Here is a 15,626-nt window from a genome sequence, read left to right as displayed (position 1 = left end):
AGATTTTCTTTAGATTTAGAATTTAGAAAGCTAGCCACCAGGATACATGAACATCAACTAGCCACAAAAAGACATGACCCACTATCACTAGTATCCTTACATACAGATGAGGAAGGACACCACTTTGATTGGGACAACACATCCATCCTAGGACAAGCCAAACAGAGACACACACGAGAATTCCTAGAAGCATGGCATTCCAACCGGAACTCCATCAACAAACATTGATTTGGAGCCCATCTACCATCCTCTGAGAAAAAGAACAGGAAATGGCATCACCAACCCAAGGAAACCTAAACAGATAAATAGAAAGCGGGACATAACACCAGCGCTTCATCGGAGGCTCACTGAAGATGTTACCTAGAATGGTGACAAAACGTCTGAAAACTAACCTTCCAGCTCAGCAAGCAAACTCACATCCAGAAACTCAACCTGAGCTACAAATCTTCTCAAAACGCGCTATTTTCTTTTATTGCTTTGATTTCATATGAGATTTATCTTTTAGATAACTACATTAAAATGAGTTACTTTAAACTTTACAAATGAGAAAAAGAAACCAATTATAGAATGATTAGAAGCTCTATGGAAAATACTTTTTTTTAATGATCGAACAGTTCAGTTCAAGGCTGAAAATAAATAGTTACCAGGGTTTTTTCATTCTCTCCTTCTGCTCCAACTGCTTCCATAGTGCATGGTAGTCCTCTTGCATCATCCTGATGATGTTTTCCCAGCCTGTGACCCTGAATGCCTATCAACAGGAAAGAAGCTGTCATCAAAATAAAACTAACCTTGACATTAAGCACCAAAAAAAAACAATGCTCATCGTTAGCCAGGAGAAATTTAGCTCTACAGTCACACTAAGAAGCTATCAACGCAAACAATGTATGACAAATTCACAGTTTCTTTGAACAAAAAAAAAACAGAATTACTCGGGTTAATTAAAGGGGCCAAAGTTGCAAATGCTATAAATCAAATAAAGATAGATGACGCTGACTGTATGCATTGAGTTTGGCAGCAAAGATAAGAATTCAAGCTTAGTTTATTGGCCTATGATTAACTGTGGGAACTGGAACAGGAGTAAATCTTCTCAATGGACGATAACTATTTGCTGGGTCTCTAAGGATGGTTTGCATTCCAGCTTTTTGTTCTGATGATGTGTTTGCTGGAATGAGTGAACTGCAGTGTTCGTCCATGAAACAGATTTCTAAGATTTTTTTTCCCCCCCGATAGTCATAACCTACAAACCTGTTCTTTCACCACATTGAGGCAGCAACTAGAAAAGAATTCAGAGTCAAACTTTTAAATGGGAACCAAATCAGAATTAGACCGGAAGTGCTGAAGAAACTTCATGTTCCAAAAAAGAGGCATAACAGACTCAAAAGGTTAATTGGTTCTCTCTCGATTGATGCTACCAGATCTGTTGAGTCTGTCCAGCACTTTTTATTTTTAATTCAGATATTCTGCATCCCAAGTATTTTGTCCTTCCAACAGAATTACACTGTCTTCTGCCAAGTTTGAACTCCTCAAAGGATACCTGTTCTTCCACAACACACACGTAACCTCATGCTGATTTCTCCTACCACCCCAAATCATTTTTACACATATCACCAAATATTTAATACCTCAACGACATAAACATGTGGGGATTGACTGGGCCAAGTTACAGATTGTGGTTGAATACACTTCTGCTGTTGCTGGTGACCCAAAGCACTCACGTGGGAGAAGCTAAACAGAGTTGAGTAGAAAAGGAGCCTAGCAGGGAAGACAGTGGAGCAATAATGGCAGAAATTTCTGAGGATAATTCAGGAAGCACAGCACAAGTTCAACATAAGGAAGAAGAAATTTAGTAAGGGGAGAACAAAACAACAACGGCTGACAAGAGCATTCGGGGACAGCGTACAAGCAAAACAAAAGGAAGCCTTTAAAAACCATCTGAGAACAGCACTAAAAAAAACAATAAGGCAGGAGGAAATGATATATGAAGGTAAGCTAGTTAGTAATATAAAAGATTATTGCAAGAGTATTTTTTTAAAAAGATATATATATGAGAGCACAGAGGCAAGAGTGGACATTGGACCACTGAAAAATGAGCATGGAAAACAGTAATGGGAGAATAAACAAATGGCAGAGGAACTGAACAGGTACTTTGTATTAGTTTTCACAGTGGAAGATACCAGTAGCACACCAAAGTTTGAAGAGCCAGGCACAGAGGTGAATGTAATGGCTATCACTCAGGAGAAGGTCCTGGAGAAGCTGAAACGTCTGATGGTAGGTCAATCGCCCTGAAATCAGACCTCACGAACAGTGTCAGATTGATTTAAATAAGTCCACCGGACAGCCCTCACAATTTTGGCACAAGCTCCACGTGCTACAAAGGATGGACTTTGCAGGGTTGGCTATATTGGGTTGGGGGTTGTCACTTGTAGTGCCTTGGTCAATGTCTGTTGGCTTGTCCAGTTACATTTCTTTTCTGACTTTGTTTTCACTGCTTTGTGCAACTGGCTGGAAGTCAAGAGGCAACCACATTGCTTTGGGTCTGGAATCTGGAATTTAGAGGGAGGCAGCGGTACAGTGGCAATGTCACTACACAATTAATCCAGAACCCCAGACCAATATTTTAGGGACTCTGATTCGAATCCTACTCTGACAGAGGGCAAAATCTAAATTCAATTTGAAAAAATCTTGAATTAAGAGCAAGCCTAAAAGCAATGTACCCATCGTCAATTGCCATAAAAACCACACTTGTTTCACTAATGTCTTTTTAGGGAAGGAAAATCTTCTGTCCTGACAACTTCAGACCCACAGCAATGTAATTTGATTCCCACCAGTGCGAGATGGACATTAACTGCTGGCCTAGCTAGCAGTACCCACATCCTGTGAATGAATAAAGTCACACATAGGTCAGATGGATAAGGATTACATATTTCGTTCAGATAAAAGCAAAATACGACGAGTGTAGGAAAGATCCAAAACCTCAACTCCCAACACATTTCGGGATTCTTCCTCCCTTCGCCTTCCTTGCAATTCAATCTTGGTTTCTAATCCTGCCTTGCCATGCATTTTTAATAGCTTCTGGCTTTCCCATCTATGATGTAGAACAATCGAAACTCAGCAAGCAAATTAGTTTTGTCCCTTTCTGCTACCATCTCCACGAATTTTAGGCACATGACATTTAACTCTTCTTCCATTACCTTTACCTGCAGACAAGAGATTCTTTTATTAACAGGCCAGACCAGGTAAGGTAACTTTAAGTACATTTAAGTCGTCATTGGACAAGCATATGGACGTACATGGAATGTGTAAGTTAGATGGGCTTCAGATTGGTATGACAGGTCGGCACAACATCGAAGGCCGAAGGGCCTGTACTGTGCTGTAATGTTCTATGTTTCCTTCTCTAAAGGGTATTAGTGAACCAGGTGGTTTTTTTCTGACAATGGCCAATGATTTCATGGTTATTATCAGACTCAATTTCAGATTTTTTTTTCATTGAATTCAAATTTCATCATATGCTCTGGCAAGATTTGGACCTGGGTCGCTAGAATATTACCTGGGTCTCTGGATTAATAGTTCAGCAATAATGTCACAAGGTCATTGTGCACACAAACCCTGCACCTCATCCAAATAGTGGATAGCAACATCCAGACTCCCGCTACCATCTGGCTAAAAAAACATTTTCCTCACATCTTCTAAATCTTCTTTGCCTGACTTTAAATCTATGCTCCCTAGTCAATGATTCCTCCATTTCTGTCTACTTTATCCATGTCCTCATAAGTTAATTTATTTTAATCATGTCCTCTCTCAGTCTCATCTATTCTAAGAAAAACAATCAAAGCGTGTCCAATCTCTCTTCATAGCTGCAACTCTCCAGCCCAGGTAGCATCCTGGTAAACCTCCTCTGCATCCTCTCCACTGCAATGACATCCTTCCGAGTGATTGTAATTAAGTCAGCCAGCTGGACTTGATAGAATACAAGCACCTTGATTGGGGCTGTTAGCCTAGTTACAGCAGAGAGCACTGGCCGACATAAAAACTTTGATTGTCTGGGGTATTGATATTATGGAGCCTGACTCTGCATGAGGCAGTACTATCGTCAAGGACTGCTTGCAAATAAAGGGTGACTCAGTGATGGGATACTGGCCTCTGTGGAGCTATTTCAGTAGCAACGAGTGTGAAGTATGATTCTAAAAAAACTTGCTTGGAACAATCATCTTTGAGTTGAGGTAAGTATTTCTCACATCTTGCCTTAGCTTGGGGAAGCTTGATGAAAAACAAGTAGTGTTTCAGACAGCCTGCAAATTTGGTTTAACCCTTAAAGAGATGCTTAGAAGATGATAAAATGTGAGGCTGGATGAACACAGCAGGCCAAGCAGCATCTCAGGAGCACAAAAGCTGACGTTTCGGGCCTAGACCCTTCATCAGAGAGGGGGATGGGGAGAGGGAACTGGAATAAATAGGGAGAGAGGGGGAGGCGGACCGAAGATGGAGAGTAAAGAAGATAGGTGGAGAGAGTGTAGGTGGGGAGGTAGGGAGGGGATAGGTCAGTCCAGGGAAGACGGACAGGTCAAGGAGGTGGGATGAGGTTAGTAGGTAGCTGGGGGTGCGGCTTGGGGTGGGAGGAAGGGATGGGTGAGAGGAAGAACTGGTTAGGGAGGCAGAGACAGGTTGGACTAGTTTTGGGATGCAGTGGGTGGGGGGGGGGGGGGAGAGAGCTGGGCTGGTTGTGTGGTGCAGTGGGGGGAGGGGACGAACTGGGCTGGTTTAGGGCAGTTCCCATTATCTCTGCTTAGACGATGGTCTGGTGTGCAGGACTAGTGATGTAACTATGCAAAAACGCCTTCCATTTGACGCCCAATTGGACTCAAACAGATGCTACAACTGGCTTTATCACTGGAATATGCGACAAGTGGAGCCTAGGAGTTGCAATGTGTTCTGATGGAAGTGGACACCCTCGTCAGTCTGACTGAGTTTGCTGAACACTACCTGAGTGCAAGCAGTTGCATCACTTCAACTGGTGGACCTATCCTAATCAGACAGGCTCTAGGTCAGCCCGCAGCAAAACCCAAATCAAAGCAAAGCCTCAGCCAAACAACTGAAAATTTTCTTCTACAGCCTGGATGGCAAGTTATTGCAGGATGGAGAGCACTGGCCATACCAATCTCTCAAAGATGATTGATCAGTTCACCTTTGTGTTACCTCAGGTTGCCATTTATTGACTTGATATCCTGAAAATAAGGAAAACACTAAAGGATCACTTAGAGAACTTGGATATAGTCCTAAAGGCATTGTTCCAAGGTAATCATATGCCTAAGAGAAAATTGTGTGTTCCAGGCCCCAATAAGTTACCGACTTGGGCTACATAGTCAATGAGACTGGTTATACCATTTGAATCTGAAGTGAGGGCAGTCAAAGGTACCCCACTTCTGTCCAAGAGCTTGCATCATTTTTTGGGCTGGTAAATTATGAAAATTTCATAGCTAACCTGCCCTCCATCCTGGTGTCTTTGCATCAATTCTTATAGGGTCAGCCTTGGAAATGGTCACACAGCCAAACCATACCTTTCAGGAAAGTGAAGGAACAGCTATTGTCATCTAAGGTGTTGACACAGGATGATCCCATGCAAGATCTGCTATTGGTTTGCAATGCCTCCCTGTATGGCATTGGAGTGGTATTGGCTCATATGTGACCCAATGGAGAGAGATGCTCAATAGCTTATGCATCCAGTACTTGGGCTAATGCAGGGCATACTTTAGTCAAGGACTGTTCAGATGTAAATAGAAAGTGACTTGTTGACAGGAGACCAGCTTCTGTGGAGTTATTTCACTACAATGTGGATTCTAGAATGAAGCACTAAGATCACTGTGATCCTCTGTGCTTCCAATGGTCTCACTACTAATCATGCATTCCCTTGCCTTGTGTGTCCTGCTCATGTGCAACACCTCACATTTATCTGGACTGAATTCCATCCTTACACTTGCTTCTTGACAGAATTCAATGCCTGAGTGAGCAAAGAGGGACTGAGACCCAAAAGTGGCTCAAGCATGCTAAAGTTTTGAATGTTTTTTCCAGAGACGAACAGCAGTGAACAGTGTAGAGTTGGTTAGTTAATTAAAAACAAACTCTAGAAATCTACACCCTTGAGACTTTAAGGACCATGGGTAAAAATTTGCATTGAAGTTTCTTTTCTTAATCATGTTAGGAGACTCTGGATGGAACAAAGCTGTCGGTAAAAGTTTAGAAGAATGGGAGGTGATCTCATTTAATCATATGAATTCTTCAGGGGTTTGGCGGGATAAATATTGAGAGGATGTTTCTCCTCACGGGAGAGTGTAGGACCAAACGGCACAATCTCAGAATAAAGGGATGCCAATTTAAGACCGAGATGAGAAGGAATTTCTTTTCTGAAGGTTGAATGTCTTGGGGACTCCTTGCCACATAGTCCTTGTGTATGTTTAAGGCTGAGATGAATAGATTCTTGAGTAGTAAGGGACTGAAGGGTAACGGGGGTGGCAGGTGAAGGCTCAGTGATGATGCTATTGAATGACAGACCAAGTTTGCAGGACCTACTCAGCATCTGATTTGTAACAGCCTTATGGAAAGCATCTCAAGCACTGAATACACTGTTTGAGAAAAGTGAGGTGGAGTGAAAAAGATGATGCACGATGTCATGTTTGTGCTGAGACAGTCAGAAAACCATCATTAACATTGATGAAAAATAAAAGACATTTTATGAAAGCTTTTAGGCTTATTCTCATTAGGATATTCCCAATGTTTTTGTACTTATTGATAAATCTGCATGGGACTTTCACTGCCATCTACAGGAAGCCTACCTCCACTGGTCAATACTCACAATGAGAGATTGAATTCAGAGTTTTTTTTCACTTTTCATACAAATGTACATTCTTTGATGGCAGGTAGGAGTCAGCCAAATTTCTGTAGGTCAGGAGTCTAGCTCAAATTACCAAAGAAAAGTAAGGTCTCTCAAAGGTTTACTTGACATTGAAACACAGAAAATCAGTGCAGAAATAAGCCATTTGGCCCTTCCAGCCTGGTCGACTATTCAATATGATCATGGCTGATCACGCAATTTTAGTATCCCACTCTCACTTTCTCCGCATGTTCCTTGATCCCTTTAGCCACAACAGTCTCGTCCAGCACCCCATCTCAGTCTTGAATGGCTCACCCCTTTTTCTTGAGCTATGACCCCCAGTTCTGGGCATCCTCCACATCTACCCTGTCAGTCTCATCAGGATTTTAAATGTTTCTGTGAGATCAGCTCGTCATTCTTCTAAATTCTGAGTGCAAGCCGAGTCGATCCAATCTTTCTTCATATCAGTCCTGCCATCACAGGAATCAATCTGGTGTACCCTTGCTGGAATCCGTCAATAGCAAGAATGTCCTTCCTCTGACTAGAAGACCAAAACTGCACACCATACTCAAGGTGTGGCCTTACTGAGGCCCTGTATAACTGCAGCAACCACACTTACTCTGATACTCAAATCCTCTCACTATGAAGGAAAGCATGCCAATAGCTTTTCTCTCAGCCTGCTGCACCTGCATGCCAACCTTCAGCGATTGTCCCACCGTGACACCATGGTCTCGTTGCACCTCACCTTTTCCTAAACTGCCACCATTCAGCTAATAATCTACCTTCCTGTTTTTCCCACCAAACCTCACATTTAACCACATTATATTGCATTTGCTAAGTATTTGCCTACTCAGTCAAAAGAGAAAGCGAGTGATTTTCATGCTGCTACTGTGCAATAGCAACCTGCATGGCATTTACTACTAACACAATGCAATCATCAAGCCAAAGTGAGATGGTCTTTCGCAGAAATAAGTAAGATGGATATGAAGTTCAATGCAGGTGTGATGTCCAGTACATAAACTATATATCCCAAAGACAGATCAAATAAATAGCTATTCCTTGGCTGTTCACAACAGAAAGGTACTGACCACATGCAAAATTCAAAACCAAGACCAAAATTAGTTATGATCCTGCAATTTAACAACCACAGTTTACAATCTTGGTGCTCCCTTGAAAACAGCACTGTGGATATCCCTTGACCACAATGACTGCAACTGTTCACCAACATCTTCACTCAGGCATTAGGGATGGACAATAAAGGTTGCCCAAGCCAGTGATGTCCACATTCCATGAACATATTTTGGAAATGCTAAATAATCCTGAACGTGACAATAACTATATTGACAAACCATTTAACAATGGCAGTCGAGCTCACAGCGTGGAGCATTTCAGCATTTTGAAAGTTTCATACATCAACAAACAGGGGGCCAGTTCTTGGGAGGCCAATCAAAATGTGCACACATTGGACAGGTGGTAACAATCCTTCTGCCAGACCTACACTGCCCTAAACCCCACCTCTTCCTCCGTTACACTGATGACTGTATCGGCGCCGCCTTGTGCTCCCACGAGGAGCTCAAACAGTTCATCCACTTCACCAACACCTTCCACCCCAACCTCAAGTTCACCTGGACCATCTCCAACACATCCCTCACCTTCCTGGACCTCACTGTCTCCATCTCAGGCAGCCACCGAGAAACCAATATCCATTTCAAGCCCACCGACTCCCGCAGCTACCTGAAATACACCTCCTCCCACCCACCTTCCTGCAAAAGTTCCATTCCCTATTCCCAATTCCTTCGCCTCTGCTCCCAGGATGAGGCATTCCACTCCCGTACATCTCAGATGTCCACATTTTTCAAGGACCGCAACATCCCCCCTGCAGTGGTCGAGAATGCCCTCAACCGTGTCTCCCGCATTTCCTGCGACTCATCCCTCGCACCCCGTCCCCACAATAACCACCAAAAGAGAATCCCCCTAGTCCTCACATACCACCCCACCAACCTCCGGATCCAACGCATCATCCTCCAACACCTCTGCCATCTGCAATCTGACTCGACTTCCAAAGACATTTTTCCATCCCGACCCTCATCTGCTTTCCGGAAAACCACTCTCTCAGGGACTGAGATAATGGGAACTGCAGATGCTGGAGAATTCCAAGATAATAAAATGTGAGGCTGGATGAACACAGCAGGCCAAGCAGCATCTCAGGAGCACAAAAGCTGACGTTTCGGGCCTAGACCCTTCATGGGACTCCCTTGTCTGCTCCAACCCCACCACACCTGGCACCTTCCCCTGCAACGGCAGAAAGTGCTACACTTACCCCCACACTACCTCCCTCACCCACATCCCAGGCCCCAAGACTACTTTCCACATCAAGCAGATGTTCACCTGCACATCTGCTAATGTGATATACTGCATCCACTGTACCCGTTGTGGCTCCTCTACATTGGGGAAACCAAGCGGAGGCTTGGGGACCACTTTGCGGAACACCTACGCTCAGTTCACAATAAACAACTGCACCTCCCAGTCATGAACCATTTCAACTCCCCCTCCCATTCCTTACACAACATGTCCATCCTGGGCCTCCTGCAGTGCCACAACATTGCCACCTGAAAGTTGCAGGAACAGCAACTCATATTCCATTTGCTAACCCTGCAGCCCAATGGTATCAATGAGGATTTCACAAGGGTTCAAAATTTCCCCTCCCCCGCGACTGCATCCTGAAACCAGCCCAGCTCACCCCCACCTCCCTAACCTGTTATTCCTCTCACCCATCCCCTCCTCCCACCTCAAGATGCACCTCCATTTCCTACCTCCTAACCTCATCCTGACCCTTGGACTGCCTGTCCTCCCCAGACTGATCTATACCCTCCCTACCTACACTCATCTCTACTGGCTGCATCCCCGCCTCTTTAAACTTGTCTGTCTCCTCTCCACCTATCATCTTCTCTATCCATTTTGGATCTGCCTCCCCAACTCTCCCTATTTATTTCAGAATCCTCTCCCCATCCCCCTTTTCTGATGAAGGGTCTAGGCCCGAAACGTCAGCTTTTGTACTCCTAAGATGCTGCTTGGCCTGCTCTGTTCATCCAGCTCCACACTTTGTTATCTGGTAATGATTTTCTGTTTCTTTCAGCTGGGCAGTGCCTTGAACAGAGTCACCTTGCCTGGTTTAAATTTAAATGAAGCTTGCTGTTCACTGCGAGTTAACGTCTGACTGGTGTATTCTCCTTGGCAACTAAAATCCACATACATGATCTCTACATATATCATGACAGGAGCAAGATTGATTCGTAAATGACATAAAAGGCTCTAATAACTGACACAAATGGAAGAAAATAAATGGAAGCAATCACCTATAAAGGAAGATGGTCATGCTGAATTTGATTGCATACTCCCTTGAAGACAAAAAAAAGGACAAATAAATCCAGGGTCCCACAATGCAAAAGAGATGGAATTTAAATTAAAGAAGAAAAGCCACGTTTATGACATGTGCCAGATAGTAAGCACAATTCAGAGACAAGTTAAAACAAAGGTAACAGGGAAATCAAATAGATTTGTCCTTGTCTTCAAAGTAAACTTGCTTCGATATTCAGGTTAATGTTGAATCTTTAAAATCACAACATTCTGTACATACTATTTACACACAATATGTAACAGTCGCATTATTCTCCCTCAAAAGTCAAAGCACAGATATCCTTCCAACACTGTATTTCAACATAAGATCGTTAAACAGCTAACCACTTTTGCATGAAGCACTACCATGCAGCCGGCTAGAGTTCCTGCCAACACAAACTCCACAACTGACTCAAGACTTGTACAGCTATAAAGTCATATAGTTATGCAGCATGGGAACAGATCCTTCAGTCCAACGTGTCCATGCCAACTAAATATCCTAAGGGTCTAGGCCCGAAACGTCAGCTTTTGTGCTCCTAAGGTGCTGCTTGGCCTGCTGTGTTCATCTGGCCCCACGCTTTGTTATCTCTGATCTCATCCCATTTGCCAGCATTTGGGCCCATCTCCTTCTCAATCCTTCCCATTCAAGTACCCATCCAAACGCCTTTTAAATGTTTCACATGTATCAGCCTCCACTAGTTCATATGGCAGCTCATTCCATACATTCACTATGCTCTGTGAGGGCAAAGTTGCCCCTCAGGTTCTTTTTAAATCTTTCCCCTCACACCTTAAACTATTCCCTCAAGTTTTATATTCCCCTACCCTGAGAAAAAGACTTAGCTTTTCGCCTCATCCAGGCTCCTCATGATTTTTAAAACCTTTAAAACGGTCACCCCTCAGTCTCCGATGTTCCAGGGAAAAGAACACTTGCCTATTCAGCTTCTCCCTATATCTCAAACCCTCCAATCCGAGCAACAACCTTGTCAATCTTTTTAAAATTCTTTCAAGTTTAACAACAACCTTCCCACAGCAGGGAAGCCAGAAGAGGACACAGCATTCTAAAAGTGGCCTCCCCAATGTCCTGTACAGTCACAACAGACATCCCAACTCCTCTACTCAATGCACTGACCAATGAAGGCAAGCGTGCCAAATGCCTTCGTCACCACCCTGTCTACTTATGATTCCATTTTCAAGGAACTTCTTTACTGTCTTTTTAAAATGCATTGAAACAGCATGAGATGATACTGCTTAATTACTTTGGATGAAGACTGATTTATCAGATCAAACAGTTCTCCCTACTAATACAAGTTCAATCAGTCATCTCTGTCTGAAAGTGCCAACCAAATGGAATAAAACACTACTTGACTAGAGGTATCAAAAAGTGCTCTTTTTTGGAACAGAAGGAACAAACCTCCAGTTGGAAAAGTAGGATTATTTCACACACAGTTAAACAATTGCAAGATGAAGTGTAAAACATGCAGTAGTGCAAAACAGAACCTTGTTAATTTGCCTCATACCTTAAGTAAATTAAGCAGCACTAAAGGAAGGAGGGAAAGCAGCATATTAAAGAGAATTGTGTTTTGCCGATCAGTGATAGGCCAAAACACATTCATGCAAGTTGTGTAATATTTGAATGAGAAAGTTGTGAAGGGAATGGAGGCAGAGGGAGCAGCAGCTTGGTGTAAAAATGGCAAATAAAATTCAATTTCGGCAAATGCAAGATTTTAAAAAACTGGAGACGTCCAAAAAGGCAAGTTTGGAGTGCACACATATGGGGACCTGAAGATTGCAGAATAGGTAAATATGGTGGTTACATTGCTCTATTAACCAAGGCACAAAGTATGAGAGCATGGAGATAATGCAACAAATGCTTAACATCATAGCTCACCACATCCTGGAAAAGACGTGATTGCACAAGATAGGGTGCAGAGAAATGTTATAGAAAGGTCAAATATAACTCCTAAGTAGGATTCGGCTACTTAATAAGATCATGGCTATTCTGATTTTAACCTCAATTCCAGATTCTCACTGGCACCTAAGAACATTTTATCCTCTTGCCGATCAAGAATCTTGCTACCCCGAGATTAAAAACAGCCAATGACTGTGCTTCCACCAGAAACTTATGAAGAGTTCAAAGAATCAACACTCACAGAAACGAGCGAAATCTCATTTTTAAACACTGATCCTTAGTCCTAATTCTTCCACAATAGGAAACACGTTCATCATGTTGCATTTTCCCTCAGTTGAGGCATCGGTACTCCTCAAAGTTGAGCGCCACTTGCAGGCAGTTTTGAGGGTGGCAAGAGAACAGAATGTATTTTGCACAGGGGACTTCAAGGTCCATCACTGAATTACTGAGTGTGTTTCAGCAGCACCAGTAGTCAGTTGGTTGAGTCCTCAAAGAGACAGCTGTTAGACTGGCGCTGTAGCAGGCAGTAAGGGAGCAAAGAGAATAAAACATATTTGACCTCATCCTCACCAGACTCCCTGCTGCGGATGCATCTGTCCGTGACAGGGATAATTGCCTCACGGTCTATGAAGACCACGATCCATATTCACAGTGACGATATCCTCAGATGTTCTTTGGCATTTTGACCCAGGAAGTGGGATAGATTTCAAACAAACAAAGAAATAAAGACTAGGCATCCATGAGACATCGTGGGCCAATAGCAGGGATAGAATTGCATTCAAACACAATCTACAAGGTCATGGTCCAGCGTATCCCTTACTCAAATGACAATCAACCCTGGAGACACTGCATATCGCAGAAGCTGTGGACCCTGACTGCATTCTGGCAACTGTCCTGAAGACTAGTGCTCCTGAACTTACTACACACACAACACTGGCATGTACTTTGCTTACAGTGCAATGACTACTGACCATGACAACGTGCCAGCAATTACATTGCTCCAGAACTTGCCACACCCCAATCCAAGTTGTTACAGTACATGCTTCTACAACACTGGCATTTAGCCAGAAATGTGGAACATTGCCCAGGTATGTCCTGTACATCAAAAAGCAAGAGGAATCCAACCAATGCTTCAGTCTATTCTCAGTCTTCAGTAAAGTGACGGAAGGGGGTCATCAAAAGCGCTACCAAACAGCAGTTGCTCAACAATAAGATGCTCACTGACGCTCAGTTTGGGTTCCACCAGGGTGACTCAGGTCTTGACTTCAATACAGCCTTGGTTCAATCATGGGCAAAAGAGCTCAACACTGGGGGGAAGTGAGCATCAGGTGCTAGTAATTGATAGTAATGTGGCATCAAGTAGCCTGAGCAAAAGCCCTATGCTAGCTGCAGTCATATCTGGCACATAGGAAGATGGCTGCAGTTGTTGGGAGTCAGTCATCTCAGCTCCGGGGCATCTATGCAGTCGTTCCTCAGTGTTGTGTCCTCGGCCCAACCATCTTCAACTGCTTCATTAACAACCTTCCATCCATTACAAGGTCAGAGCGGGTAGTTTGATGCTTATTGCACGATGTTTAGGAACATTCACAATCCCTGGAATAATTCTTCCGAATCAGAATACCAGATCAATACTCAAGATTTGGAAGATAAGTGACTGGGCCAGATGGGATTTTTCCGAGGATTGTCTGGGAAGCTAGGGAGGAGGTGGAGGAGCTTTTGGCCTTGATCTTTGAGTTCTCGTTGTCTATAGGTTTTGTACCAGAGGACTGGAGGATTGGAAATGTTGTGCCCTTGTTCAAGAAGGGCAGTAGGGGTGACCCAGGTAATTATGGACCTGTGAGCCTTACATCTGTTGTAAGAAAAATTTTGGAAAGCATAAGAGACAGGATTAATAATCATCTAGCAAGCAACAATTTGATTGGAGATAGTCAGCATGGTTTCGTCAAGGGCAGGTCGTGTCTCACAAACCTCTGAGTTTTTTGAGAAGGTGACCAAGCATGTGGATGAGGGAAGGGCAGTTGGCGTGGTGTACATGGACTTCAGTAAGGCCTTTGATAAGGTTCCACATGGTAGGCTATTGGAGAAAATACTGAGGCACGGGATTGAGGGAGATTTAGCAGATTTGTAGCTCAGGTTGAGGTTCTGGATGTGAGTTTGCTCGCTGAGCTGGAACCAGCGCTTCGTCGAAGGCTCACTGATGATGTTACCTAGAATGGTGACGAAACGTCTGAAAACTAACCTTCCAGCTCAGCGAGCAAACTCATATCCAGGAGATTTAGCACTTTGGATTAGAAACTGGCTTTCTGTAAGAAGGCAATGAGTGGTGGTTGATGGAAAATATTCAGCCTGGAGTCAGGTCACTAGTGGTGTGCCTCAAGGATCTGTTTTGGGACCACTGCTGTTTGTCATTTTTATAAATGACTTGGACGCAGGCATAGGTGGATGGGTTAGTAAGTTTGCAGATGACACGAAAGTCAGTGGAGTGGTGGGCAGTGTGGAAGAATGTTGTGATGGGAACTAAAATTATAGGGGCAGACGAAGGGTTAAATCTCACAATGATCAGCAGGATGATGTACTGATTTATGGAATGTTACAATAATCAATAGAATGAAGTGCTTGAGCTTAGATCAAGGGAGTGTAAAACGATGGCAGGACACTTAGGTTAGCTATTAACGGCAGCTTAATTCGGTTAATTAAAGCATCTAACATAGAAGTAAGGACTAGCATGATGTAATGGAGTCAACCCGGAGGTGAGGGATCGTTGTGACAGATGTAGTAATAAATAAGAAACTAAGATACAGGGACAAGATGGCTTCTCGGTGAAAATTAGCAACAAAATGGCTTCTAGGCTGCCAACTTTATTAATTCTACTAGAGCTACATAAATCACTAACCCTCAGACTGCTACAAAGGAAGACAGTAGACAATGCGCCTTTCAGAATACAGCAGTAACCTGGTAAGATAGAGGAATACTAACCGCTCTAACTGACCTTCAAGTGCAGGTGCAGTGGCTCTCTGCCGTAAGATAAAAAGTGATCGAAGTGTAGTGACATAAGTTGTTTTTCAGTTAATATGATTGAACTTGTCTTATAGATTAGGTTCAAAGTGGAAAAAACCTTGCAGCAGAAATAGCAGTAGACACCTCATTATAATAGGGTAAATTAGAGAGAAGTTGGAAGCAGAAGAAACCATCGTGACGAGATAAGAAGTGGATAGTCATTATACTATGAATTAAGCAGAGGAGGAAAAATCATAGTGGTGGGAATGGAAAGACAGGACAGGTTGATACCATTGGGTCAAGATAAGAAAACTTGGACTGACCCAGTTGGACGTGCTGATGAGCTTAACCAGAAGTTGATAACAAAATGGTATAAGAAGCGCAAGTCAGAGAGACTCAAGGGCACTCTAAGAAAATACTTCCAGATTGGCACAGCTTTTGTTTGCAAATAAAAGTTCA

At 43.2% G+C, this 15,626-nt stretch overlaps 1 protein-coding gene across 5 annotated transcripts in view; it reads right to left on the bottom strand.

Annotated features, from left to right (window-relative positions):
- osbpl8 (oxysterol binding protein-like 8) overlaps nucleotides 1-15,626 on the bottom strand; it is a 332,940-nt gene that overhangs the window by 267,958 nt on the left and 49,356 nt on the right. For all 5 annotated transcript variants that reach the window (XM_059652608.1, XM_059652607.1, XM_059652612.1 and 2 more), the window contains exon 3: nucleotides 645-748. In XM_059652608.1, the coding sequence (XP_059508591.1) occupies nucleotides 645-748 (104 nt within the window). The remainder of the gene's footprint in view (nucleotides 1-644; nucleotides 749-15,626) is intronic.

Source organism: Stegostoma tigrinum, chromosome 18, assembly GCF_030684315.1.
Source record: "Stegostoma tigrinum isolate sSteTig4 chromosome 18, sSteTig4.hap1, whole genome shotgun sequence".
Classification (NCBI taxonomy): domain Eukaryota; kingdom Metazoa; phylum Chordata; class Chondrichthyes; order Orectolobiformes; family Stegostomatidae; genus Stegostoma; species Stegostoma tigrinum.
This window is presented reverse-complemented; position numbering and strand designations above follow the sequence as displayed.